Raw genomic sequence first — 26960 nt, forward strand, 5'->3', positions numbered from 1 at the left:
CCAACGATCATTCCAACATTTATATATCTTCGGCGATTCCTCTTCAAACCCGCCTATTTTTATCCAAGGCATTTATATGCACTATTACGAACAGGCATTTCATCGTTCGCCAATGGGACATTTTCTCCATGGTTCTCGCCCTCTCCTTGGCTTTAGGATTCGTACTTAGGTCGGTTCTTTCTGTTTCATCGAAGGTACTAGAGAGCGTCTATTACCCTTTGCCTTAGGCTGATATCATCCCCCACATTTGAGCTAGTATGGGCACTTCACATCTCCTTCCATAGAGCCAAATACCTAGGTCCCTGGATACCTAGACCAAGTGTAACGTCCGCCGCCCTAGCATACCGCTCTTGAGTGTCGTATCGTGGAGCTTCAAAATGTCAACGCGCTCCCAGCATTCGCCCATTACAGCTACGGGTGCCTGCGTCTCTTCCACAATAAGTACGAGCGTGGCGTTGGAGTCGTAGTCATTATGCCGCAGACGCTCATTACCCAAAACAATACCAAGCCATGACTCTTCGAGGAGCCTCCGTCGCAAAATCGGGCCAATATTTTAGTCGCCCTCGCCTGACTCCGTTGAGGGAGAAGACGCGCACTCCTTCCGGTCCGGAAAGAATTCTCCCTCCCACACGCCGTTGCCAGAGTTCACAATGCCTTTGAACTCATGCCTAGGACGAGGAGCAAAGTCCTCGCGGAAACGGGCAGTGACGACATCAGCAGTAATTTCGAGCCCGAGGTTCTGCTTAAAATAGACGTCGGATCGTATCTCATTGGCGGAGTGGCCTCCCAGCAGATGGTTATAGTACTCGTCCCAGCTCACCGCGGTCCCGTCTGCGAGCACGAAAGACAGGTCCACAGCGAATCCATAGGAGAAAGAGATTTGGTGAATACCAGACATGGAGTGCCTCACCACGCCCTCCCAGCCTGTCCAAGACCAGCTAGGGAAACCGGGCCGGCGCTTGGCCGGCCGCTTGCTCAACAATGTTAGTCCGTTGATGAAGCCGACTAGCGGTTGCCAGCTCATGTCCCTGTCGATCTTGTCATCCTGGGATAGGACGGGCACGCCGCAGATATAGTACGTCGGGTTCCGTTCGCGATCGGCAAAAATCTGGAAGATGCCTAGCATGGCGTTGAGCGCATCGGACTGGTACGTCAGCCGCCGACTAGTGTACTCGGCCAGGACGTTGAAAATGCTGTTGAAGCGGGTTCTTGGGTCGGTCACTGCCTGCCTGTTATAGATCCAGCTGAATAAGTCCAGGTGTATCTCCTTCAACCCCCGTTCTACCTGGGCTGGTAGGCGGATGGCCTCGCGGCAGAGGAGGTTGCGGCACTCGTACGACATCTCACGATCCGTGAAGAAGAGGCGACGGCGTGCAAGCAGCCCCTCCTGGTAGGTCCATCCCCGCGTCGCCCAGGTTGACGACGTGATCAGCGTAGCGGGATCCGGGGGGACGCACACGAGAAGGCGGCCCTTGACACGGGCGTAGAGGGGGGTCTCTCGGGGTCGGTCGCCGTGGGTACCGGTACTCTAAGGCCCACCGGGTGATCCGCATACTACATATGCCGAGCCGCTCGAATCCAAGGTAGGTCATTCTGACGTGCGTTTGTAATTTCGATATGCCTGAGTATAGCCTCAAACATATCAAAAGCCCGCAACGTATAGAGAGTTGGAAGGGCTTCACAGAGCCGTTGTTGGACTTATTTGGTGAGGTTGTTCTTTGATGTAGTGCGTAAATAAACAATTCACAGGGCTACCGACCAGACCCCTGAAATGGTCATAGTTTGAGAAAAGCCTAGAAAATGCGTTTTCAGGCCTCATCCGCATGCGGTTGGTTTTCGTAAGCTTGCTATGGCTGAAAATCTACACTCGGGAGGCTGCATTGCCAGTCAACCCCCGTGCCAGTCCTGGACAAATTTGAGAGCCTCGTCTTGTACCGGATTGAGCTTTTTCCCATGCTTGTAGGCCTTTCTTCATGGTTATACTGAAGTGTCAAAGATAATTATTTTCCGGGGGTGACCGGCCGGGTCGATGCATGAGTCGATCGCGAGAAGCGCGGTCAACAACACAGCCCAGCAGCACAGCCCAGAGATCGGGCTGTCTCCTCCCCCCCTCACCTCCAACTGGCCCAAGAAACCGCAGAAGGCGATCCGAAGATAACCGTGGGAGTTGGAGACTTCGCATATCGTTGGATCCATGCTTTGCTCCAGGATGTTTAAGCACTCTCCACCTAGCCGCAGCAGCCACTTGACCAGGGCATGATTTCTTAATATACTCGGGAAACTTAGATCTAGCTGGTTGGCAGCAATTACTCCGCCTGTGATAAAAAACACTGCAGTCTACACAGCTCAGCGCTTTGGATCCCCCCCCCCACTCCACTGGGGTTGAGTTAACTTTCGGGGCGCTGGAGTGGCCCTGTTGTGCGCTGTATTTTACGGGAGAGGCAAAATGCTTGTAAAGGTTGGTAAGGCAGGCAGGAGCAAGCGAGATAGGAAAGAGTATCCATAGGGGAGGAACTCAATATGAAGGAAGGAATGGTGCGAGAAATAAGGGAAACGGGTCGAGGAACGAGATATCTTGAAGAAGGAGCAGCCAGATAAGGCTCGGATGTGACGAGATCAGAGGAAAGAGCTTTACGACCAACAGGCAGTTTATTTACGGCGCGGTGCTGGCTATTCTGTTTTTTAAATTCTTCACCCAAACATCATCAATCAATCATCATACGTATGATTAATCATTGGAGACTTATCCCATCCACCCAGTCGTCAACCCACTTCTGCACAAGCAACCACCCTCGGTCAGCCACCGCCCCTCACCACACATCGCTGGGCCATCGCCAATTCCAACCACCAGAACTCTGCCATTCACGCCGCCTTGCCACTGTCAAACCTCTCAGCCAACGTATTCGGCCATCCAAAACAACAGCCATCTAAAACAACAGCCAAGACCACACCTCCCTCCCTCCCCAATCACCCATGCCGCCGCCGAAGCCGCAGAAGAACGTAAGCCACTCCCAGCCTACCTACTTCTTTCTCAATCTAGCCTTGTCCATGCTCCATTGCTAGTTCATTTGGGCTAATAGGTTTTGTGGGTAACTACCTACGTAACAGCCTCGTACCCTTGACCTCGAACGCGGGAAAAGCGACGAGGAGGGCGGACGCAACGGCATGGGTGATCGTGACAAGACCGGGGGGGTCCGCTGTTGTTGGCCGCAAATGGCTGGATGCGTTGGTTGAGTGCGTTCGAAGTGGCGAGGCGGTGGTGAATGGGTTCTGGTGGGTGGAAGTGGCGGTGGCCATCGCGACTGTGGTGGTGGCCTTGGCGGTGGGGATCGGGGTTGTAATTGCCGTGCAGAAGTGTGATGGACGGCTGGATTGGATGGCTACTATTTTTAATTCTACGCGCAGCGGCAGGAAGTAGCGTTATTTTTTTTTTCATCCAAAGCGTTAAATTTTGTCGTTAAATTTTATCGTTAAAATTTTTTTTCCTTTCTCCATTACTTGACTTGTCCAGGGGGCTTCATGACAACCACATCGCTACGGCAGTGCCGCATGCCGATAGTCCCCCAACCCCGTGAAATCGCCTCTGCCCTCGGCTGCACCAAGAAAGATACCCGGGTGGCGCCGTGCCCTGTGAAGGGCAATAAATCCATGGACAGATTGAGCTCCAAGGCTCACTCGAAGCTAGGTTCGCCGCCGCCGCCGCCCCCGCTATCATTGTCCTCGCCTTCGTTTCGGGCTTGCTCTTGTGTCTGCAACAACATCTATAGGATTGAGACTCCCCTAAGCTTCCAACACTACATTAGCGCAATCGTCATCGCACAATCGGGCTTCCCCCCGGCAAGACGGCATCCATGATCGCCGATAACGAAGTGGATGTCGCACCACCTTGGCACTAAATACGCTGCAACAATTTCGAATCCGACCCTTGCCTGTTCCAGTGATATATGGGGGTTTTCTCCCGACCCCAGAACTAAATACGGGTATAATACCATGCCGGTTATTCGTAGAACGACAAGAGGAGTATGACCCAGTCGAGCGGCCTTGCTACGGGCGGCTATAGAACATTTCTGAAGAGTGAGTGGCTGGGGAATTGGCACGATGCGATAGGTTTCTAAACCGCTGTCAGAATCCCCTCACCTTACTATATGACCTGGATTGGGGTACCGATGAATAACACAAGCCAAGTAATTCACTTTCACGCCAATATTTGGCGCCAAGCGATATTCCGAAAAGTACCTATCCCCAAATGGGGCGTAGTGAAGGGGGCGGCGTATGCTTTCTCGCACATTGCGATATGCATATTAGATATGCACCGCACATAGACAACTACACCCAGTTCGCCTATGATGACAAGAAGCAATGTACTTGTATTCTGGCATAGACGGGGGTCGCTGGCCAAATGATCGACTTAAGGGCTCGAGACCCCCCCCTCGATAAATTGACCATGACTTGCGTTATTTTTCTAGCATCACATCTTTTACCCACCGTGAACATAGCTGCACAGCATAACTACCAAACCATTTAACTGATTCGTCCTCTCATCCCCAACATAGCATCTAGCATCTCCAGACAACAAGCGAGAGACCTGGTCACCGGGATTGCCAAGGACCCTACACATGGCCGACGTCCGCTTTATCTTCGAGCTTCTCCAAAATACCGAAGACAACCAATTCTTCTCGGCAAAAGCGGACGACGAGGCTCCCCATCTATCTTTCGCGTTTTACGAAACCGCATTGTCGTCGATTACAACGAAAATAGTTTCTCCGAGGCCAACCTGCGGGCTATTTGCGCTGTTTCTGCTGGTAGGTGACTGGTGGGGTGACTAATGTAAGTAATGAGCCTAGGGTGATAAATATTGTCATAAATAATCATATAAAGCAGCTTACCAATTAGCCCTCCAAACTTTCGTAGCATCGCAGGCCGACAATCATAACCACCGAGCCTAGTAGTAGTACCACTATACCCGTTATATATACTAATATCGAAAGCCCCCTAGCTATCGTCCGGAACGCCCTAGTTAATGAGAATAAGACGACGTCCTTCCACGATGTACAACGATAGCCGATATAGCGATGACCCTCGGTATAGCCGCTTCCGGCCATATCCCGGTTTGATAGCCCAAGACCCGAACCCCCTCCAAGGGTAGTAGACTCCCTCGGCCAAAGCCACCAGAGATCGGACGGAGGGCTATTGGATATGATATTCACATCCACTTCAGTACCTTCTGGGTCGAAACAAAAAACCGTTCTGCCGAAGGCGCTCTCGACACGTGCCATCGTAATGTTCCCTCTCATTACCTCGCCTTGGCCGAACTCGGATAGCGTCTGACCCGGAGTTGCAGAGAGGATAATACGTCCGGTCCAACGGGATTCGGCGGCCGGGCTGTCGGGGAACTCGCGCAGTCTCCAGGTCAGGACGGGGCTGGCGTCGTCGTAATAGTCGCCGTGTCCGGGAGCTAATTCCTTCTATAGTAGCTCTTGTCCGGCGGCAGGCGTTAGCAGATTACGCGTCGTCCAAAACAGACCCCGCTGCATAAATGCCGCAAGGTCGATGGCGTTAAGCTCGAACATGACGAGAGCACTCCATGGGGAGCTCTCGACCTCGTGGCGATCTGAGAGCCGTGCGACCACGTCAAAAGTGATATGGTACTTGATGCCGCCATCGCGTGACGTGGGATGTAGTATTGCCATGGTGTTCGGCGATTTGTCCGAGAGTGGAGATGCGATGGTGTATGATGTTGATCTTGTCGGGAGGAAGTGAGTCGAGAACGGACATTATAAATAGGTTCGAGGGAAGATTTCGAAGTTGATACGTTCAAAAAACTAAAACTAAAAACTACGGTCCCTCGGCAACAAATTTTATCGCTACCGGAAGTTAGCCATGTCTCTATCGCTATTATCTGAAAGGATGGGGGGAGATACCTGCTACATGGATGAAAAAGTCCCGTGCAAGTTTATTTTTCATCCCGCCCCACATATCGCGTATCTCGAGTAAAGTCTTTTTCGCGCCGCCTGCCCTTCCCTCCTGTTTACAAGGTTCCTCTTGCTCCTTCTCATCTGCGCCACGCTTTTGAACTGTTCGTCTGGCTGCGGTAAGGTACGTCTTATCGCCCTCCCGGAATCGCCCGATCCTGTCCCGGACAAGACATGTACCCATAAAAAATCCTAGTCATAATATATGTAGAAGTGGACAATGTGTGTGTGCGAACGGGCGTATGACCTTTCCGACCTTGTGTCACTTGGGTAAACCTGCCGGCGCTTGCAACATATCGTCAGCCTTTTCTCTACGAGGACCTAAAGACTTTCAATGACCCTCAGTATGGCAACTCAAGACTCCACCAATTCAACATGGTCTGCCTGCTCCGGACGCTCGCTCAAAACCGCGACCTAGCGTCTAAAGTCGGCTCCATCGCCTCAGCCGATATGCATCCATCGTGTGACCCAATCCCGCGCAGGGCCAAGGGGGAGCTCTTGCGTCCCGAGGATAAAGAACGCTAAAAGCACCCGATTAATAAAGATGAATACTCGGCGCACTTACCCCTAATTGTGTTGCCACCCACCCCCACCTCCTTGCCTTGGCATCTGTATCCGGAACCCCCTTTTTTAGCGGAAAATCGGTACTTCTGGATGCTGCACCCCATGTGTAGATTTTTGGCCTTCAACATGCCGGGCAAATCATCCGAATACGACTGAGGCCTGAAAACGCGTTTTCCGGGCTTTTCGTCAATTGTGTTCATTTTCAGGCCTTAGTCAGCAGCTCTGTCAACCTGTCAACATGCGCGTATTGTGCTCAGCCAGGAAAATGCGATAAATTTGGTGCAAATCAGGGTGTTGCGCTGGCTGTTGGCCAATTCGTTGAAATGGGCCAATTTGCGTATAGTCAATTGCATGCATGCATGTGAGGCCGATCAAACAGAGTGATGTTATTTGCGGTGTTAAACCTGTCAGGGGGCATGTTAACATGCGCGCATTGTGCCTAGCCAGGAAAATGCGATAAACTTAGTGCAAATCAGGATATTCGAAGCGGTCTATGCATGTCTGTTTCTATTCCTCGGCGTAGTCGATGGCGCCCAAAATCTTCTAGCTCTGCGCGCGCAGGTCGCTAAACGGGGTCGTCGAGCTAAGCTTGGCAAAGCGCAGGGCTTTGAACCTCACGTCGTCCAGGAGGGAGAGGTAGTCTTGCTACAATGAGGCCTGGCAGTCAGCTCCTGAAGCAAGTTTCTGGCAGGATGTGTAGACCAGGTACCCTGGTGAACCCATCGTATGCAGACTCGGGTAACTTGGCAAACGCCATTCTCTTGCAGAAGCGATTGTCGAGGAACTTGTAAAAGAGATCTTTATTGTTTTGGACAAGCTGGAAGATCGGAATTCTTTAGAGCATGAATTAGTGCCTAGGCTGTCACCCTATCGGCCTGTGTAGGTCGACAGCAGACTCACCCCGCTGTGATAGAGTCACTCGACTTCCTGATGTCTTGTTAGGGTGCGCCGCAGTTTTGATCTGCGGCGTCAAGGTTGATGCACTGAAACAGTTGCCTGATACGGCCCGACGCCACTGAGCGTGGGATTTCGTAGAGTGGGTATCGGTGTCCATAGCGTTTTGATCTGGGGGAATCTGGGGTCTGGGAATGAGAAAAGTCAAGGGTTCCAGGGCGGGGGGGGGGATAAGGTGCACTGCCTGGCCAGGCGGTTGGGGTGGGAGTGAGAGGGTTATAAGCAGAATACGAAATGCCAGTATTGTAGACGTTTGTATAGGACGACGCCGTATCTAGACGCGAGCCATCTCGAGGAGTTGCGTCACCGTGCGTCCTGTTCACACTATAATTATACTGATATTTGTACGTTCTGTGCCGCTTGAGTTTTTCTGTCAATATATGAGGCTCACATAGTCAGGAGCAATCACGTGTCGGGAGCAATCACGTCGTTGGCTGGCTAAAGCTCCATTTACATGTGCAGGAAGCTTACTCGTTCGTGGCATATTGCGGGGGCGCCGAATGGCCAGGCAGTAATTGTTCCCGCATCCTCGCCTCGGCGCGTCAGAATCCAGTTGGGCGAGGCTGTGCATTCTGTGGCTGGCTCAAATGTCTCCATGAACGTCAAAGGGGAAGCCGAAGACGCACCAGCCCGACTTCCATTGGTTGTGTGGCGCAGAGGCGTGGGGGCGCCGGGGTTTTGGGGTGTGTAACCTCGTATCTCAGCTTGCGCATTCTCAGCTATGGGGAATATGCCGCACCAGCACTCCAGTCCTCTTCGATAGACGCCTTTAGACTGCATGTAGCCCGACTAGATATGGAGATGTAACTAGAAAGCCAAAACAGCTTCAGTCGTTCCACCACGACGGAATTCAGAGCCGACTGTGACAGAACAGCTCAAGCAACGGGCGCGCGTAGCTGGCACAAGAGGAGCCTGAGCCAAAGTTGAAAGTTTGGAGCGGATGTTCCTCCTATCTGTGACGGCGGGGCTCAGCACCTACTACCGCTGCACCACACCTTCCAAACGGATGCCAGAATTGCAAGCTGCCAAGCTGCAATCTGTAGTAGGTTATATTATGGTCACGCACCCGTAGGCCTGCCCACAGCGCCTACGGTACCGTGCCGTGACACTATCTGTTCCGTAGCTCGGCCGTTCTGAGAAGTAATAAATCTTGGGGAATTATTTGCCTCGCTCTGTTATGTGCCATCTTCAGGAAACGCTTCTTCTGTCTTACTACATGTAACAACCGTGCAAATTCAAAGATAAAGGTTTAGCACATGTGTCACAACTCGAGGTCATGGTTCGAGACTGTCACGGCAAGGCCGCCGCCCGCGTCATGGATTGACTTGAAGGTACGGTATTGTATCGCAAGAGTCATGATGCTCATTTCAATCAAGTGTTTCGTGGACTTTATTTTCTCAATGGAGCAAGTTACAAAAAGTCGCCTGCTTACTGCGTACGCCTCTCATGTCACGTGTAGTTGTGGCTCGAGTCATTGGTTGCATTCCTCTATTCCAAAGCAGTATTCGCAATAAGCACTGCCACCAGTGGCTAGCTGAATGTGTGTAAGTGGCGTCTGCCTACGCCTCTCATGCCTAGTTCGAGTCATTGGCTGCTTTTTTTTATGTTGGATTTAGTTAAGCCGAGGCGTTCGAACGTGAGCTGAACCCCTCCGGAGGAGCAAGGAATCAGGAATCTCACAAACTTGACCATCACCGCGCCTCATTTCACCGTAAGTTGCTCGGCCCGTTTCGTATCTTGAGGCGACCGAGTTCAGCAACGAACAACAATTTTCCCTCACCAAGCGCAGACACCTTGGCCAGTATGGAGCGAGTTGAGATGACCATGACCACGCCGAACTGGCGTGCAAAAATGCGTATAAAAGGCACCGCCGACCTCCAGCTTCTTGACCCTCTCCATCTACATCACCAAACACTCACCCGCATCCGCTCGACCGCAGTCGCTCATACGCAGTCTTCAACTAAGCCACGACACTCGTAACATCACAAGGAGTCCTTACAGAACAGCCCTCACAATGTCGCAGAAAGTCCTTTTCAAGCTCCTGCCTGCTGCACCTCCAAGGTTTTCTGGCTACTTGCCAGCCTTTGCACATGCCTCCCGACTTGCTCTGCCCAGGGGAGAACCAAAAGCAGTCGGCAAACTCGAGCAGGAGAAAGCCATTTTGGCTGCGCAGAGGGAGGGAGTCATGTCAGTTAGACTATCCCCGGGCCAGCAATCCCCGGGCCAGCAAAAACCAACCAATGTCTTTCGAGCTGTAAAACGTGGATACTGACAAGGTAAAACCGCTGTAGGGATTTGGCACAATCGCTCTTCAATTCCCAGGAGGTCAGCGAGGCGTACCAGAATTTCCTGAACAATCCAGTCTTTGTCTATCTCGCGCGCGATCCAAAGTTGGACAAGAACAAGCAGGTGTTGAAAGAGTACTTTAAGGTAATGTGATTTTTTTTTCCATGTTTGCCTTTTCCCCCCAATAAACCACTGAACCAAGTCTAATCCGCACGATTTCCCAGTGCAACAACTACTTCTTGAATGTCCTGATTTCGAGCCGGGTGAAGCAGCTCGAGACCGTCCCCTTGGAAGAGCCTGCCACCCGCCTCTACGAAGAGCAAAAGATTGAGAGCTTGAAGAAGTACAAAAACACCGAATATGCCACCATGTTAAAGGCTTTTGGACTCGACCCCGAGAAGCTTGGCGAGCCGGACCAGGCGACGCTGGACTACGAAAAGTTCCTCATGGAGGACCCGCCCAGCCCGGATGCATCCAGCTATGCCCAATCCCTGGTTGCCCGAGCGGCCTGTGCTATTGTCAGTGGCCGCAATTACATTCTCCGACGACACAGCGGGAGGGAGGGAGAGAGAGATGTGGTGCTAACAAATCTTGGATACAGGGCTGGTCCTTGTGTGCTCGGCGGCTTTTCGACGATAAATTGACTGTTAAAGAGGGTAAAAGCTCACTCCCCCGTCAGTCCCTCCAGGTTCGCCAGTTTTTCACTGACAGTCACAGGCCCCTTCTGGGATTATGTCCTGCGTGCCAATGTGGCCCATCCGATTGAATACGTCACGGAAACCGGAGAGCTGGCTACCTACGTCTCAGAAGACTCTGTCTCCGCTACAGCGTTCAGGCTCGCTCGTAAGTGCAAAAACCAATTGCGAAAAAAAAAAGATCTCAACTTTTTGGTTCTTGAAAAGATAGATACTGACCGAGACTTTCTAAAAAAAAACAGAGCAGCTCAACTACCGCCTGGGCGACAGCAACGGGAACCTCCTCTGGAACGAAAAGACTCGAAAGTCCATCGTGGAGAAGTTGCGCAAGGGCCTCGAGGCCGAGTACAACTGCGCCGTGGCGATATTTACCAAAATCCACGGTCCGCTGCCCACGCCCATCAAGGGAGTCGACAAACATTGAACTCAACTCTAGCCATCACTCTCTGTTGTCTTTGTCGCACTTTCCCCCTTGTTTCTCTCTTTCTGTTCCCTTTTTACCCAGTATGACCCTGTCTGTCGCTCCCGTTTTTTCCTTAGTTTGATTCAATATTGGCTTTGCCTATATTTGCCAATTTCGCTCGCCTCGCTTGTTTCTTTGGCTTGACGTTGTGCCCTTTTAGCAGGTCGATAGGGGTTTGAGGGGGCCCTCTGGTGCTGTTATGTCTCTAGCTCACTCCAACTATACATGCAGTCTTTTCCACATGGGACGGTAGTCGTTGTTTTCCATTGATAGTGGTACCCTTGCGTGAACCAGTGGCTAGGTTTAGGTCTAGAATTCTCTCCGACGCCAGTCCTCGATGAGGTGCGGAGAAAAAAGCTTATCTCCAAACCAAGGCAAGGTAGGGTAACCTTAGTTGGGAGCCCGTCTCGGTAACCGGCAGTGGAAAGCCGTGGGTTTGGCAGCGTGACGACAACTACCGACGGTTACCCATCCGCTACCTTAGACTACCCCGCATGCGACACTGAAAACTGGCCCCTGAGGGTCCCAAACCCCCATCATGTCGAGTGCCAAGTGGCTCCGGCCCGTGCCGGGGTGGAACGAGCGGATAACCATTGCCATAGATACACGTGCAATGGCTGATGGGGACAGGTAGGGGAAGGGAAGTAGGTTGGAGGAACTGCGAGGTCTAAGTGGTCTGTCTGGTAATTAGGAGGAAAGACATGAAAAGCGCCCTTGTCCCACCCACCAGACATCCGCAATAGTAGAGACGAGACGCCGCGTCTTCCTTTTGACGACACGTCTTGACGTTGCACAAGGAACGGGGCGCCTAAATCTATATCCGCGCTTTTCTTCCAGGTCCAGTCCCTTGTTGGGGCTTGATCTGCCCCTCTGTATCTATTTCCCATTCTTCTTTTCTTTTCTTGTTACTAGCATAGCGGGCTATGTGGCTGGCCTAGAGACTCTGGCAGCGATCGGCTTACGCTACCACTATCCGAGATGGTGGGTCGATTTCCTAAAGCCTATATCTACGGCTCGTATTATTTGCGAGTGAGTAGACTGGGTGTTGGCTTAAGGTTTCCCCCTCGGCCGAAGTGGTCCGCCTTCACGTTCTGGCATTAACTAAGTGTTGATGTCTGTACCAGCGATTAGAATTTAAACGGCATTCGATTGAAATTTCGATCCCTAGACGAATTATCTCTTGGTAAGTTGGCAGCATACTGACATAAAACCATATCCCACCGCCAATGATCCTTCGCTTATTGTTCGGCAAGACTTGCCGTACACTGAACCTTTTGCACGCTGAACACTATTCAAACTCGCCAAGTTTTCCCTCGGGTTAATTGGCTCCCTGATGCTGACAGATTCCAAATGCCTACTCCACCTCGGGAGTTAGGAATTCATCACTAGTCTCTGACTCATTAGCAGCTGCTGATTTATCAGGAGCATCTGGTTTATCAGGAGTCTCCGGTTCGTCGGCAACAGCTAGTTCATGGGGGGCCTCTGCCTCAGGATATACCAGCACCTTCACGCCTGTGCCGTCGTGCCAAAAAGTGCCAGACAGCTCCTTGACTAGCGGGTTCTTCAAAACGTCGCACAAATCGACTCGTTCTCTCCCTGAGCCCACCGCCTTGTAGTCCTTGAGAATGGGCTTCTCGGGACTTTCCGGCTCCATCGGGCACTTGCAGCCAGCTAGACCGCCCTCCTTCGCCCGGCGGTCCTGGAAGAACTCGCCGCAGTTCTGGTGCGTGGCCAGCCACACGGCGTGGTCTTCGTTCCAATTGGCATGTTTAGCCTCGTAGGCCTTGTACTGGGTTATGTAATCGACCAGCGTCTCGAGGTTGACGTAGCCGCACTGGTCCATCCACTTGCGGACGAGGAGGCCGAACTGGCCCTGGTCGATGCGCTCGTCGAGGCGGAAGCGGTCAAAGTCCCACAGATAGCTCCAGTCGAGCGTACCCATGCGGAAGGTGAAGCAGAAGACGTGGTAGAAGTGCATCTGTGGCCACACCAGCGTCTCGGGGTGGTTGGTGTGGTCGATGCAGATGCGGTACTCTTCCGTGATGGCAAGGCCGTAGGGGGCGTTGCCCTTAAGACAGTAGCACTCGTCAGCGGCAATGCACCGGGCTCGCTGTGTCCGCGACCGCTGCAGGAAGACAACAATTTCAGGGTTGGATGACCGCACCATGGCGAGACTCTCGTTGAGCGTGGGCCGGTAGTCGCGCTTTCTAGGCTTCGGACCAGGCGGTTTATGCTCTTTATTGGGGCCCCGCCGCCGCTTTCCAGACGGCACTGGCGAGTCTCCAGTCTCGCCGCGGCCGTCGTCGCCGTCTTGGAGTGGTCGGCGAGTACCGACTGGGGCTGTGAACGACACCTGGCCGCCTGGAGGAGGCCGAACCGGTGCATGTTGAAGCGTGGGCTGAGTAGAATTAGATTGCGTCCCGTTCTCCGCAGGCGCGATGCTAGGCTTAGACACCAGAGCCTGAGCCTGAGCCTGAGCCTGAACTGGCTCAAAAATCGGAGGCGGAGCTTCAGGCTCTGTTGGAGTCTCGTCAACGTTGGCCATTGTCATGGGAGAAAATGCGGGTCAGCATCGAGGAAGACGACAGTGCTGATCGGTCGAGGGGGCAGTTCGTCCAAGATAAAATGCCGGAATTTATGATGCGCGTAAAGCCTTGACCGGCTTGGGTCGCCAAGCAACTGCCTTGAAGGACGACCAAGAGCGGCTATGATACAGCACGGGGAGCCGTCCGATGTGCTTTACAGGGAAGTGAGCTGGCGGAAATTGCTGAACGAAGGACGTTCCCACTTTCCCCACCGCGAACCAGCCACTGACGATTGCCCAAGATCACGTGCTTGAGCAACCCTAACCCCGCATTGTTGGTTCAATCCCAGTCCGAAAACACGTTTTTAGCCAAGACGCGATTTGCAAGTGGCATTCCGACGAGAACAGGACGGATTCAGGGTTTCGAGTACTCGTGAAGCGCAATGATGGAGACATTGCTCACTCGCCTGCAAGGTTCGGGTACTGTCTCCCTCGGCTTTGGGGCCAGTCGAGAACTTCCATTCCAAGAACCAGAGGCCAAATCCATTGTTACCGGTACCCACCCTCTGCCCCACTAAAATAATTACCATCATCCAATCACCTTTTCGCATATCGTCATCATGTCTCACTCCATTTCGAAGCCTAGCATCAGGCCGCCCAACCAGTTAGAGCCGAGGAGAGCATGCATGAACCTAGTTCGTGATCGATTATTAACTGTTCTTGTCTGACCAACGCTTCTCCTCGGCCACCCGCTCAGGCAATCGTCTTCACATCGCTGTCGATGGAGATCATGGTGCCCTGAGAGGGCGTGTACTCGAACCACTCGGCGATCAACAAACCCTTGGGCGACGTCTGTAAGATGGAGAACGGCAGCTTCTGCCCGTCGTGCGCGTGCGTCAGCTCCTGGACCGTGACGGTGCTAGTGTACTTGTCCGCCTTGACAATGGTCTGGCTCTCTTGGATCCCGGTGGGGTTTTCGCCGTTCACGCCCCTTTCCCAGCTGTCTATGACGGCGATACCGCCCGCCACGAAGCCGCTGGCGTCTGCCACCTTGATGGACACGGGCCCGCTGCCCGGCTCGACCAGGGCCTGAGAGGTCGTCGCCGCGGATACCTCTTGCTTCCCTGGGCCTGCCAGCGGGATTCCCGGGTAGTTCGTGCTGTCGTAGGCACGGATCTGCCGTGCGATGGCCATGCCCGGGTATCCCGAGGGGCTCGATGGCGGCGCGCTCATGTCGCCGTGCTCGGCGAACCACGTAAATGCTTCTTCGTAACCCTTTCGCACAGTGAGCACGACGCGCGCGGCGCCCGCCCGTAGAAACGCCTACCTCGTTGCGTCGGGATGTTGCAACGAACGGAGGAACGACCGGTTCTGCGGGACGTTCCAGAAGTAGCCGTGAAGAAAGAAGCGACATTCTCCCAGTCGACCGCCTGGTTGATGAACGACACTTTAGCCTCGTGCGCGGCGAGGCCGCTGCCGCTCCCGTTCTTGGACAGGTTGCCTCTATCCCCGGGCATGAGCTCGAAGTCCACGCCCAGAAACCATCTCAGCACGCACTCCATGATCTCGTCGTTCTCTTCGCGCCGCAGTGTCAACATATCGACGCCATTGACGCGCGCCTCGATGGCTGTCAGCTGCGCCTGCTTGCTTGTCCGCTCCGCATGATACTTGGCCTTCGCCGCCTCTTGCAGCGAGTTCCACACTGACGCCCGCCATCCGCGGAAATACTCGTCGGTGCGCTTGAGCGTGATGTCGAACTGGAAACTGCCGTCCTGGAACCCGCCCGACACATGCGTGATGTTGACGCTCCCCGTGCGGCCATGCAAGAGCTGCTGCCCGTTCAGACCCCGGAGAGTTGGGAACACGTTGCTGACATGGGCGGTGCGGCTCCATGTATCATCGGCGCAGCCCAGCACGTCGAAGCGCCGGTCGTGGTCCTCGTAGCTGAGCTGCGTGGTTAAGTCGACGTGGTCGATGGCGTAGCCGTCGGGCACTACAATGTGGGTCACGGTGGTGAAGATGTTGCTGCCGCTGCCGTCGGCGCCGTGCTTTTTTCCAACGGCCCCTGACGCGCTCAGGGCGGACCACAGCGGCAGCGGCCCTGGCGGGGTGGGCACCCCGTGCTGGATGCACAGCGCCTAGTACGAGCTCTCCGTCACCGATAGGTAGTTCTCGCGGAACGCAAACGCCTTCTGCACATCGCGTCGCAGCTCCTCCACCTCGCTGTAATCGGCGCGCATCGCGGCGCCTGGCTCAGCCACGGTCAGGTCGTACGTCAGCCGCAATCCGTAGCGGTACAATCTAACGCGCCATTTTCGCATCATCTTAATGTAGTCGACGCGCATGGGGTCCGTCTCGCTCGGGTTCTCGAGCGCGCACGACGACGTGGCTAGCGGTACATCGTCGCGCGCCGCGACCGGCACTGCCGCCGTCGAGATGGTCATCTTGTGAGCCTGTGTGACGCGCAACGACGCCGCATGTGTCATCGACGCCGCGTGCTTGCGGCTGTCGCCAGCCGACGCCGACTCGGGCCCCTGCGACCCGAACGCGGTGGCCACCGAGCCAGTCACGAAGCCGCAACCGCCGCCCGATGCTCCCGCCGTCCGTGGAGCCGGTTGCTGTGGGCGTTCTGTGACGACGTGGCCTGCGCCAGGTCGCTGTTCTCGGCCACGCCCGTCCTGCTGATGCTGCAGAGCAAGTCTGTAACGATGGTCGCGAGCTCGTCGCCGACGACGCTCCACTCCTGCTTGACCACGCTCGTCTTCTCCTTGGGTGCCAGCGGGATCGCCGCGACCAGCTCACCGCGCTCAAGGCCTGCCGGGGTCATCTCGATGCGCTCTAGGTTCAGCATCCCGATCGGCGACGTCGCTGTGTTGGTGTTGGATTCACCAGGGTACCGGTACTGGACTCAACAGGGCGTGGCTGCACGCCGAAAACTGGTGGTTCAAGTGATGGATTGTAGATGTCTGTTCTTCTCTCTAGCTTTCTGGTAGTGCCAGAAAGCCCGTTCTTATACTACTATTGTGGTGGCGAAGTGGGTGGCGAAGTCTCTATCTAGAACCTTCGAGGCCCTTCTGCTTGACAAATTCCAACAGTTGGCCTTGAAGGCGTTGATGGCAGCCGCCGACGAGCTGACGAGGTCGGCCACACTTTCCAGCTCGTCGGCCGGCGATGCACCGCCGCCACTCTGCGAGTTGGGTTTCCGGTCATCTTCGCTATCGCCTGGCTTTCGCTGGCTCAATTCGGCGAGCCGCGCTTGTCGCACTTTAGTGAGGGCATTTCCGAACTCGATCAGTTGCGATGGATGGATGTCTGCGAATGCGGATGCTGGAGGCAGCGTTGACGGAAGCGGCGTGCCTTCGAATTGTTTGAGGATTCTCCAGACCGATTCCAGTGACGGCACATTGCTGTCCTCGTCGCGCTTTTCCGTGTCCCCCTTTTTTGCTTTCTGTCGTTCTCCTAGTCGGCCAGGTGCGTTGCGTGTGAGGATTCATGTTCGCGTATGACTTGGTCCACCTCTTCAGGCTGGAGACCAAGTTGGCGGACGTATCCAGCCTCGAGCAGCGCTCGACCGCTACATCCGCTATCTCCGGACACCTTGAGCGGGACGTGAGTCACTTTTCTCAGGCTGCGCGTCGAATTTGACAAAGGGGCCGGCGCCATGATGTGGATATCGATAATTAATAATCATAGTAGGGAAACTGGCAGCGAACTGAGATTGGATGGGAAAGTTGAGGTAATGACGGCTGTTCTGTAATAATCGGAACTAGGCCCAAGCATAAACTAGTGGCGGGGTGTCTCTCTCTGCTGTGCCCCTCTCCTCCGCTCTGCCGAACTTACCGCAGCCGATCATCCCACTAAAGAAAGGTCGTGCTGTGCAGCCCTATTAAGGTTAACTCATCCAATGTACGCAGAAGTATGTTGCTATTGGCTTGTGCTTGGCGTGTCACGTTCCATCCCCCTCGTGCCCAGGTTGAGTAGTGTAGCTGACGCAGCTTCTGACGCAGCTTCCGCCACCCAATCTTGAGAGATGCCTATCAAGCCAATTGGGAGATTCAAGGCCTTTATCTACCCCGTACATTGGGTGCTTCTTTCTTGACCACAATTTACACGGAACAAGCAAAAAAAGTCTAGCTAGATTTTGAGCATTTCACCTTTGTAATCATACCTGCAGACGGCACGCCAAAGATCACACAGTTTCTGTTTTGACTGGCAGAAGAAGATGTGGGTAGCCCTACAGGCTCCACTATGGCCGGTGTACCTATGGCTACCATGTGTAGCTGCCTTATTAGGAATACAATGTGGATGGAGGCTGTCATCGCCTCCACTTTGTCACAAAAGATTTGATCCCATCCAGAGCGGCCCGGGGGGACCATAGCCTTGCCAGCCGTCCAAAGCGAGGAGGGAAGGAAATATTTCCTTCCAGCTCCCATCAGGGTAGGCAACATCTGATGGCAAGCCAAAAGCTCTTCCCAACTAGATTTAGAAACTTTGTGTGGAATGGCGGTCGGTAGCTCCGCCTAGACCTTGCCGCCTAGATCTTGCCGCCTAGACCTTGAGAATCCGAGTGGCTATGGTCTTTATCGAGACGACTACAATCCAATCCCTGAATTTTACGCCAGGCCAATAAACATTCAGGCATTAAAATTTAGAACTCGCTCGTGATGGAATCGAGGTCCACGAACATAATTCCCCAAGGAATTTATTAACGATCTTACGCTACTGTCTTGACTTGTGTTCCTAAGAGGATTCTAAGTCTTTGCCCCCGGACATGGTGACCCCCAGGCCAATTCTCAATACTCCTCCCTCACCTTCGCTTTCAAAACCTCTTCCCTTGAAGCATATGCAAGGAAACCCATCCAGTCAGCCCATCCAGGGAGCAAAATTGGGGCACGGGCCACTTACAAAAAGCTTGTACGCAGTTCTCAGCTTCTCACGAGTCGCGCTCCTTCCGAGCCTTTCTTCCTTCTTCGCCCAATCACTCATCAGTCACCTCGCACCGCTTGGGCACCGCACTACAAGCCTGCGCGGTGACGCGTCGATATCGCGAGGATGTCGTCGCTTGCTAGGTGTGCCTGAATTTTCGATTGCATGTGTCTCCTGCTAATTGACTAATTATTTGCAGGGCCCTTAGCGACCGCATCGTCACCATTTTCGTTGGTGCAGACATGGTCAAATTCACGATCCACGAGAACCTCATTTCAGAATCCAGCCCCTTCAGGCTGCCTTTTGGGGGGAGTTTGTCGAGCAAAATCTAACGACCTTATCGAGAATACTACTTACTCCCTTCATCTGCTACTAATACCCAACTGACTGTTTCACTCCTACATCCATCTCTTCCAGATTCAGCAGCTGCAATCCTTTCTTTCCGCGTCGCTGGCCGGGATCATGATTGGGTTGCCCTGATTGGGTTGTCCCCAAGTTGGGCGGGAATGAATTTCAACTTCCGGGTTAGGGTTGTTCTGCAATACTAGTCAGCCCATCTGTTCGCCCACAAGGCATTGAAGGCTCTGGAGGGTGATTGGTCCAGTACGAATACGTTGAGTGCACCTGGCTAAGCCACCACAGGACCTGACGTGGCTGCTCGAATCTTGAGCGGGGTTCCACCACTTCAGCGGGGTTCCACCACTTCAGCGGGCTTGAACCCACAACCATTTTCATCAACTGTAATGTGGTAACCCAAGTCCGAGCCCGACTCCGGATAGCCTGCGCCATGGCCGAGGTGCTGGGACTTGTGGCGAGTTTTATCGCCATCGGCCAGGTCCTCAGTGCCTTGCCCCAAGCCATCGACTCACTGAGGTCTCTGGCAAACATGAAAAACGACATTGTGGCCTTGATCAGCGAGGTAAATCCTGCCCTCGTCCCGGATCGTACAAGCAGTATTAACCAGTTCTAGCTCGAGTTTCTCCACGAAGCAAAGGAATATATGGACAGAGCCCTCGAGCCACTCAACAATGAGAGTGGACATGTCCTCGTCACGTCAGACGAGCCCGCCTTTTGTCGGACTGTCAAGGCCCAGCTCGAGGACGTCATGCACAAACTGCGCAAATTTCTCGCAGATTGCCACAGAGGGCTCGACAAAGACGGGAACCCCCGACCGCACAGAATTAAATGGGTGTGGAAGCGGAACAAAGTTGACAAGTTGTGCGCAGCGGCACGCCAGGCCAGACAGGATCTACACCTTGTCCTGGCTGGCCATATGCTCTTTATCCAGCAGTAAGCGCCTCTTATCCCCCAAGGCGAGAATGTACTGAGCGGCAGCAGCAAACAGGGAGACCGCCAGGCCGCGGCGCTCGAGAACTTGATGACTGTGAAAAGTCAAATCCAAGCCGTCGACGGCCAAATCCGCGAAAGCGACCAGTCTGTCAAGTCGCTCATGCAATCAGTCGACTCCAAAATTGACTGCGTCTCAGATCGCGTCGGTGCTCTGTCCGTGGCGCTCGCCCAGAAAGATACAGCCGATCCCACCTCTTCACCCGCACAGTCTTCGAATGACACAGATCGCACGACAAGAGCAGGTAGGGCCGAAGAAATGAATCTGAGAGAAGCCGATCGGCTGCTCGTGGAAGCACGCCGGAGTATGATGCTAGGCCCTATATCGCCCAATAGACTTGGACCCAGCTGCAGCAGCACCTGCCGATGCCGATGCCACAGCCGGCGGCGGAACCTGAATCCCACTCCAGAGTGGGTCAAGTCCGCGCTGGGCAACATCGACATACACCAGAGCAGTGGAGGGGCGTTTCCATTTTCAAACCATGGCTGCGACAACCGGGACTGCCTGCGCCAGAGTTCCCAGACCGTCGGCCTCGGGGTTCGATACCGCTTTCCCAGCTGGGTCGCCAGCCGAGAATTCCAATTCAAGGTCGACTTTGGTACCCAGGATCGTCAACATGGCCCTTCTGTGTCTATTCGCGTCCCTGTTATCGTCCTGTCGGACCATGAATTGTGGAGCGCAGTCCGCACGGGTGACGTGAAAACGATAGCGGATCACCTCAAACAAGGGACCTGGTCCATACACTCTGTGGATGAAAACGGGGCTTCGCTCCTATTCGTAAGGTTTCCCCATAGTATTGCCACCCCGGAATCCCCTGATTGACTCATGCAACCTTCAGGTTGCTCTCTTATCCCGACAGCTCCAGCTTGCAATGCAGCTTATACACTGGGGAGCCGTGCTAGACTCTAAGTAATTACAAACTCCCAAAATTGACCGGCGTCGGGCACGAGGTAATGGGTTGGCTAATATAGGTTTAACAGATCAACCTGTTTGGCACGGGATATACTAAGATATCAATACGACCTGGACAAGGGCGGCAAGCTGTCCAACTTGGCAATACTCCAGAATATCGCCTCCGCCGGACAGGACGATGACGGCGACGACGACGAGCAAATGGTCATACATGAGACCCACCTGGCGGCCAAGGGGCTCTTTGATATGGGGCCCGAGCTGGAAAACGACCCCGAGAGCATCAACAGCCGGGACTCGAACGGCAAGGCGCCGCTGCACTGGGCCTGCAACGGCGGCAACGCGGGCGTGGTCAAGCTTCTGGTGCGGGAGGGGGCCGACGTCAACGTGGCGGATTTCAGCGGGCAGACGCCGCTGATGACAGCGGCCAGCCACGGCGCAGTGCCCTGCGCCCGCGCTCTCCTGTTTGAGGAGGGTGGCCGCCGCCGCCGCACGTGCTGCCAAGTCGACAGGCTCGACACCCAGGGGCGCACCGCTCTGCACTATGCCGCAGCGTCGTCGTTTGCCGGGGGCGGCGCACACGCCGTCATGCGGCTGCTGCTCGACTGCGGTGCCGATCCTAGGCGGTGCAACCTGGGCGGCGAGACAGCGCTGCACGAGCTGGCGTCATCGTACACTGCAGCTCTCCCGAGCACAGAGCTACTTCGACGAGTTGAGATACTCCTCAACGCCGGGGCCGACCTGGAGGCTGCCGACAAGTGGGCCTACACGCCGGCGCTGCAGGCCGCAACTGAGGATAACCATACGGCGCTGGGGGTGTTTCTGGGGCTCGGTGCACGGGCCGACGTCGTGGACATGGACAAGATGGGTATGCTGCATTTCGCAGCCCTCTTTGGCGGGACCGACACGATCCAGCAGCTGAGGGATGCCGAGCTGGTGGGCGTCGATGTCGAGGCACCGAACTACCAAGGCGACACGCCGTCGGCCCTGTTCATCTGGCGGCGGCGGGCGCGGCTTTGGGGGTGCGAGACGTGGGTGAGGGTGCCCACTACGGGAGACGCCGAGTTGTTTGCGGCCCTACTCTACGAGGTGCAAAAGCGGAACGGAGATCAATGGGTTGGTCGCGGTTAATCGGCGCCATTCATACGCGTGCGTGATCTGCATTAGGCGGATTTAAGGGTATACCTACCTAGAGCTAGCACACCGTACACTGTCTCCAACAGCAGATCAAGACGAATTCTCGTTCCTTGGTTTCTAGCTTAGAGCATATTTCACTACGAATAAGCCTCAACCTTGAGCTTCAAAACCGTCCTGCCCCTCCTACCAGCAGTGGCAACCGCAGCTCTGACACTATCACAAAGCCCACCGGGCCCCGACACGACAACGCCGACGCGCGCCCACCCGGCGTCTTCCTCGTCAGCAATCAGCTCGTCGACGTCGAACCGGCGGCCGACGCGGACCTCCTTGGCCGCGACCACCACACGGCTCAGGTCGACCGCATCAACCAGGCAGCGCGCAGACCCTACCACGCTCCACACCAGCTTCACGTTCCAGTGCTGGTAGCCCGCCCAGGCTAGCACGCCCGTGATGCCGATGCCGCCCGCGACGAGGAGCACGCGGTCGCAGCGCAGCACCTCGCCTCTGCTGCCGCGGTTGCTGTTGGAGTATGGCCCGTCGGGCAGCGTGAGCAAGCCGCCCCGGGACTGCAGGTGCTTCGTCATGCCCGCGGATTTTCTTGATGAAGAGCGTAATTCCAGCTGTGTCGACATTTGCGCCGCCCGACGCTCCAGAGGCACTGTCTACCCGTGCCACCGCGAAGTCCTCTTGCTGCTGCTGCTGCTGCTACTTCTCCTGGTTCTTGAGCGAGGAGTCGCCGGCCTGGCTCTCAACAAACTCCCCAGCGCTAGCTGACGACAAGGCCGACGACACCGATGATGGAGGAGCATGTGCGTCGGAACGACAAAAATGGGTGGTTCTCCCACGGACGCAGCGGACTCAGGGTCGGGAAGCAGACGTATATACATGCACGCCCGGCTCCGCGCCCCAGCGTACATTAGCAACATCAACCCGCACATACCCTGCTCCGAGATTCGTTACCGTCGCGCGCGCGCACCCCATTCTTCACCACCCGCACCGCTCGCACGACCTAGTCGAACCTCCACACGGCAATCGCAAATTACAGCCAGATCTAGTAGCTCGGCGTGTCCGAGATCGCCATGCTCATACTCTTGTACCACAGCACGACATGAAACCAGCACCCAGCAAGCACGACGACCGCCAGCAGGATGCCACGGCCCTGTCTCCGGTGACGGTCTGCTTCCAGCTGAACTTTAGCTTGGAGGCGGCGACGGCGTACTCGGCGCACTTGGAGCTCATGCACCAAGCCACGGACGTCAGAAACGGCGTGCTCGCGGCATAGCAGGATGGGGTGGACGTCGACATCATCGACATATCGGAACCATGGCTAGAGTCTATCCTGTCGGGGCACGCCAGCATGTACGACGTGAAGGACCGGAAACACGGCTCGGCACAGAGAGGGTCGTAGGGGAGGTTGCCGTAGCCGACGAAGAACTGCACAGCGGAAGCCGGGCTGGTGATTGCGGCCAGAATGGCGGCGAGGCACGACACAAGTATCGGCCGGAACAGATATGAAGCACCCATGGTTCAGAACTCGAGGGTATTGATATGTACTGAACTCTGCAAACCGATGAATAGGGGCGATCAAGGACACAGCCGCGGCCAGAACAACTACTTAGTAGACATATCATATACGGTCACAGTCTCCTGCTAGGCAAGTGTGGGTAGGTGGGCTAATATGAGCGAGTTTCTAGAGTGAGACAGGGGTCGGAACATGTGCACAGGCACAAGTTTGTCCTGATGCTGCAATGTCTGAAATCCTGCATGATTGGCCTACATAGCATAGAAACCTGGATGTGCACAGGTAGCGTGATTAACGGCCAAAGAGGCAGGATTTGAAAGTCTCTTGATGAAGCTAACAATCCAGCCCCTGTGGAATCGAGCGTAGGCAGCGATACCATCCCTAAGTACCTTAGCTACTTACCTGCATGTGCTTGGCACCCATACCCCCTCTCTACAACTCAACAACCAACTTAGCAGCACTCACACCGGCCACACACTTCTCCAGCGCCGTCTGGATATACTCCAACCCCTTGCCCACAACCAGCGGCGGCGGGAACGGCCTGAGCCTGCCGGAGCGCAGCGCAGGGGTAACCCAGTCCCTCCAAACAGGTGTCGCCGCGTCGTTCACAGCAAAAATCATTCCCGCCTGAACATTCTCTGGGATCCCCTCAGACGGCGGCGGGTGGACGCACGCGAGGTGGCCACCTCCCAAGCGCGCCAGCACGGCGAGGTCGTGGGCGTACGTCTCGGGCGAGCAGACGGCGTCGAAGATGCCAACGAACTCGTTTCCGGCCTCATTAACAGCGGCGACAAGCTTGTCGGCGAGGTTCGGGTCCGCGCGGTCGAGCACGGCCGTCGCGCCGCACGTCTTGCTAAACGCGGCGTTGTGCGCGCCCGCGACGGAGACCACGGTGATGCCGGCCGCGGAAGCCAGCTGCGTCGCCATGGAGCCGGCCGACGACGCGCCGCCGTAGACGATGAGAGTTTTGTCGAGGGGTGCTGCCGGGTCGGCGAGGGATGGGTAGGGCAGCCCGACGGCGGGCGTCGGCACGCCGGGAAGCGCTATGCCAGGCTTGGTGACGCATAGGGCGCACACGGCGGCTTCGAGCACGAAGGGTATCACGGCACCTTCTGTGAAGGGGATCGCGCCGGGTAGGATGGCGGCCTTGTTCGCGGGCACGGCCGAGTACAGGGCGTAGGCGGCGTCCTGGGGCTTGCCGGTGGTCAGGTTGATGGTGTGTCTGTGGGTTTTGTTTGTTAGCGTCACTCTTAGCTGGCTGTCTGTTTGCTGGGGAAAGAACTTGCCCGATGACGCGGTCGCCGACCTTGAAGCGGCCTTCCTGCGCGACCTCGGATCCGACCTCGTGGACCACGCCGGCCACGTCGCACCCCAGGATCGCGGGCCACACCTGCACGAAGACGCCGGCGCTCGCCATGTGGGTGTCGAGGGGGTTGATGGCGATGGCGGCGTTCTTGACGATGATCTCGTTGGGGCCGGCCTTGGGCATTGGCGCGTCGCTGACCTCGAGGGGGCTGCCAGATTTGTGGAGATATGCCGCCTGGTTGGCTGCCATTGTGGTCTTGGGCTTGTTGTGCGTTGGGAGGTGAGGAGAGGAATCGTTAGTGGATGATAGGAAGAAAGTAAGTAAACAAGCGATGAGGGAACGCCATGTCTCTTGTTATATACCTACCGGGCAATCAAGCGGACGTTGGCTGACATGGCTTTAAAACTCGAGAAGAAAACATGCTGAGATTACGAAGCTCAAATGGATAGGGTGACCAAGCCTGTTGCCTGTGGAGACGAATTTGTAAGGGACAAGAAAGGGGCTGACATGAAGTTCCAGAACCCTGCATGCCGTTCCCAAATCCCACATGCCGTTCTCAAATCTCATATACCGTTCTACGTGTCAGCAGTTTGACACTCTCAGGGACTAGTCCTATCCGAGCTAGCGCAGCCTGCAACGACATCGAACGGTGACTGTTGGTAGACTCATTCTGCTTGGTGGATTTGTGGCTTGGATAGGTGACCGCAAAAACCAACATGAGTGCAGACAATCTAGTCGAGTTCAACGCCCAGCACGGCGTGCTCATCTGCCGCGAGTGCCACTACGCCATCCAGAAGAGCGCGCTAGAGAGCCATCTACTACGGCATAAGATCTACCGCGGCCGGCGACGGCGACTGTTGGCTTCGCTCGCTCACTTTGACGTGCTCGACCCCGACGACGTGCAGCTCCCGCCTGCCGGCTCTCCTCCGGTTATCGGACTGCCCGTCATCGCCGGCTACCGATGCACGGCCGCCGGGTGCGCCAGTCTCTGGGCCAGCGCGAAGCGCATGCAGCGCCACTGGAGCGAGACACACGGCGTTGGCGATTCCACTTCGGACGATGTCGCTTTTTCCCGGCCAGCGAGTCTGCAGACGTTTTTCAGGGGGACCAAGCTGCGGTATTTTGAGGTCGTGCTCCACTCTGATGATCAAGACAAGGTTGACCAAGCCCCCGGTGCCGTTGTCGATATTACCGGCAACAACCCAGCGAGACAAATCGAAGATGATATTACAGGCAGCACTCCGGAGCTCGGAACAGCAACATCGCCAGACCTGGAAATGCTGACATATTTCCACTACTTCACCACCACCACCGGCTTGACGCTCCCTGTCTCCAGCACAGGATGCACGCGGAAGTACTGGCAAGCCGACGCCGTCGCGCTTTCCCTCCAGCACTCCTGGCTGGCGTGCGGCCTCCTCGCCATTTCGGCAAGCCACATGGCCACCGTTTTGAACATCAACCGAGATGGGACGAGCGTGAAGGGACACGTAGCCCAGTCAGCGCGGTATTTTGAGCAATTCTCAGCCGCGGCCCGGGTCGAGCTGAGGAAGCGTGACAGCGACAGCAGAGACGCCCTCAGGCTCGGCGCGCAGATTTTGTGCATACAGCGCTGTTTGAGCTTGCTCTCGGCACCAGCCCTCGGAGAAGAGGAACACCCGCAGCAGTCGCATCTTCTTCAGCTGCGCTCTTTAGTCAGAGCAATCCGTGGCTGCACCGACGCAGACTTTGCTCTCCGCTGCTGCTCTACCAGGGGAAGTAACGATGAGGATGGTTTATCTGACGATGACGAAATATCAACACCGGACGAGGGCGCAGCAGCTGAAAATATTCCAATTAGACGAGAGCCGATGGCAGCATCCGCGGGCGGTACAAATTTGAATACGGCCATCAACAACAACACGCCGCCCGCGCTGGCCAACCACTTACGCACGCTCACGTTCCGCATGTCGACGGCAGTGGCCAAGCCCGACAGCGCGCTGGATTTCTTCGCCGCGCTGGCCGCCGTCGACGCGCTGGCCGAGTGCTGCGCCGTGAGCTACAAGCCCTCCGCAAACGATGACGACAGGCCGGCCGCGACGTGGGCTGGCATGGCGGCGTGGTGGGCGGGCCCCACGAGCAGCGTGTCGGACCACTTCAGCGAGATGGTGTGGCGGCGCAACGCTGCGGCGCTCGTCGTCGCCGCACAGTGGTCGCTGCTCGTCGAGCGCGCCGAGCGCCATTGCTGGTTCCTAGCCGGGGCGGCGGCCTGGGTGCGGCGTCTGGTTGTCAAGCACCTCCCCGACGACGCTGGGATTAGGAGCCTGGTCGAGGATCTTCCTGCCGTCTGATTATAAGGCACGGACTAGGCCCAGTCG

The 26960-nt window shown here is 55.6% G+C and overlaps 11 protein-coding genes across 11 annotated transcripts; 3 read left to right on the forward strand and 8 right to left on the reverse strand.

The window, feature by feature from the left end:
- Positions 1–553: 553 nt before the first annotated feature.
- B0T26DRAFT_673691 (uncharacterized protein) lies at positions 554–2196 on the reverse strand (the record flags this gene model as incomplete). The annotated part of the gene is made up of 2 exons (XM_060439633.1): positions 554–1528; positions 2116–2196. The coding sequence occupies 2 exons, from the start codon at positions 2194–2196 to the stop codon at positions 554–556; spliced, it is 1056 nt and encodes a 351-aa protein (XP_060297852.1).
- Positions 2197–4889: 2693 nt separating this feature from the next.
- Positions 4890–5690, reverse strand: B0T26DRAFT_800800 (uncharacterized protein; the record flags this gene model as incomplete). Its single annotated transcript, XM_060447013.1, has 3 exons — positions 4890–4942; positions 5222–5455; positions 5525–5690. 3 exons carry the CDS (start codon positions 5688–5690, stop codon positions 4890–4892), a joined length of 453 nt encoding a protein of 150 aa, XP_060297853.1.
- A 1389-nt stretch (positions 5691–7079) lies between these two features.
- On the reverse strand, positions 7080–7293 carry B0T26DRAFT_749398 (uncharacterized protein; the record flags this gene model as incomplete). Its single annotated transcript, XM_060445096.1, has 2 exons — positions 7080–7181; positions 7246–7293. The coding sequence occupies 2 exons, from the start codon at positions 7291–7293 to the stop codon at positions 7080–7082; spliced, it is 150 nt and encodes a 49-aa protein (XP_060297854.1).
- A 2211-nt stretch (positions 7294–9504) lies between these two features.
- On the forward strand, positions 9505–10895 carry B0T26DRAFT_749399 (uncharacterized protein; the record flags this gene model as incomplete). The annotated part of the gene is made up of 6 exons (XM_060445097.1): positions 9505–9677; positions 9782–9920; positions 10001–10294; positions 10378–10432; positions 10494–10619; positions 10714–10895. The coding sequence occupies 6 exons, from the start codon at positions 9505–9507 to the stop codon at positions 10893–10895; spliced, it is 969 nt and encodes a 322-aa protein (XP_060297855.1).
- A 1117-nt stretch (positions 10896–12012) lies between these two features.
- Positions 12013–13654, reverse strand: B0T26DRAFT_196203 (uncharacterized protein). The gene is made up of 2 exons (XM_060433714.1): positions 12135–13654; positions 12013–12049 (listed from the first exon to the last, which is right to left on the reverse strand). Exon 1 carries the CDS (start codon positions 13483–13485, stop codon positions 12289–12291), a length of 1197 nt encoding a protein of 398 aa, XP_060297856.1. The 5' UTR covers positions 13486–13654; the 3' UTR covers positions 12013–12049; positions 12135–12288.
- A 557-nt stretch (positions 13655–14211) lies between these two features.
- B0T26DRAFT_749401 (uncharacterized protein) lies at positions 14212–17121 on the reverse strand (the record flags this gene model as incomplete). Its single annotated transcript, XM_060445098.1, has 6 exons — positions 14212–14733; positions 14814–15581; positions 15618–15992; positions 16040–16326; positions 16552–16906; positions 16975–17121. 6 exons carry the CDS (start codon positions 17119–17121, stop codon positions 14212–14214), a joined length of 2454 nt encoding a protein of 817 aa, XP_060297857.1.
- A 2473-nt stretch (positions 17122–19594) lies between these two features.
- B0T26DRAFT_196271 (ankyrin repeat-containing domain protein) lies at positions 19595–22076 on the forward strand. The gene is made up of 3 exons (XM_060433715.1): positions 19595–20509; positions 20571–20641; positions 20713–22076. The coding sequence occupies exons 1-3, from the start codon at positions 19763–19765 to the stop codon at positions 21770–21772; spliced, it is 1878 nt and encodes a 625-aa protein (XP_060297858.1). The 5' UTR covers positions 19595–19762; the 3' UTR covers positions 21773–22076.
- Positions 21916–22362, reverse strand: B0T26DRAFT_749403 (uncharacterized protein; the record flags this gene model as incomplete). The annotated part of the gene is made up of 1 exon (XM_060445099.1): positions 21916–22362. The coding sequence occupies one exon, from the start codon at positions 22360–22362 to the stop codon at positions 21916–21918; it is 447 nt and encodes a 148-aa protein (XP_060297859.1).
- A 499-nt stretch (positions 22363–22861) lies between these two features.
- On the reverse strand, positions 22862–23302 carry B0T26DRAFT_749404 (uncharacterized protein; the record flags this gene model as incomplete). The annotated part of the gene is made up of 1 exon (XM_060445100.1): positions 22862–23302. The coding sequence occupies one exon, from the start codon at positions 23300–23302 to the stop codon at positions 22862–22864; it is 441 nt and encodes a 146-aa protein (XP_060297860.1).
- Positions 23303–23732: 430 nt separating this feature from the next.
- Positions 23733–25025, reverse strand: B0T26DRAFT_810864 (putative quinone oxidoreductase; the record flags this gene model as incomplete). The annotated part of the gene is made up of 2 exons (XM_060447278.1): positions 24587–25025; positions 23733–24522 (listed from the first exon to the last, which is right to left on the reverse strand). Exons 1-2 carry the CDS (start codon positions 24853–24855, stop codon positions 23733–23735), a joined length of 1059 nt encoding a protein of 352 aa, XP_060297861.1. The 5' UTR covers positions 24856–25025.
- A 291-nt stretch (positions 25026–25316) lies between these two features.
- Positions 25317–26933, forward strand: B0T26DRAFT_644063 (uncharacterized protein; the record flags this gene model as incomplete). The annotated part of the gene is made up of 1 exon (XM_060437596.1): positions 25317–26933. A coding segment is annotated over one exon (1617 nt), but the record flags the coding sequence as incomplete, so codon positions are not given.
- Between the last annotated feature and the right edge of the window lie 27 nt (positions 26934–26960).

Source organism: Lasiosphaeria miniovina (assembly GCF_030549165.1).
Source record: "Lasiosphaeria miniovina strain SMH2392-1A chromosome Unknown B0T26scaffold_3, whole genome shotgun sequence".
NCBI classification, from domain to species: Eukaryota; Fungi; Ascomycota; class Sordariomycetes; order Sordariales; family Lasiosphaeriaceae; genus Lasiosphaeria; species Lasiosphaeria miniovina.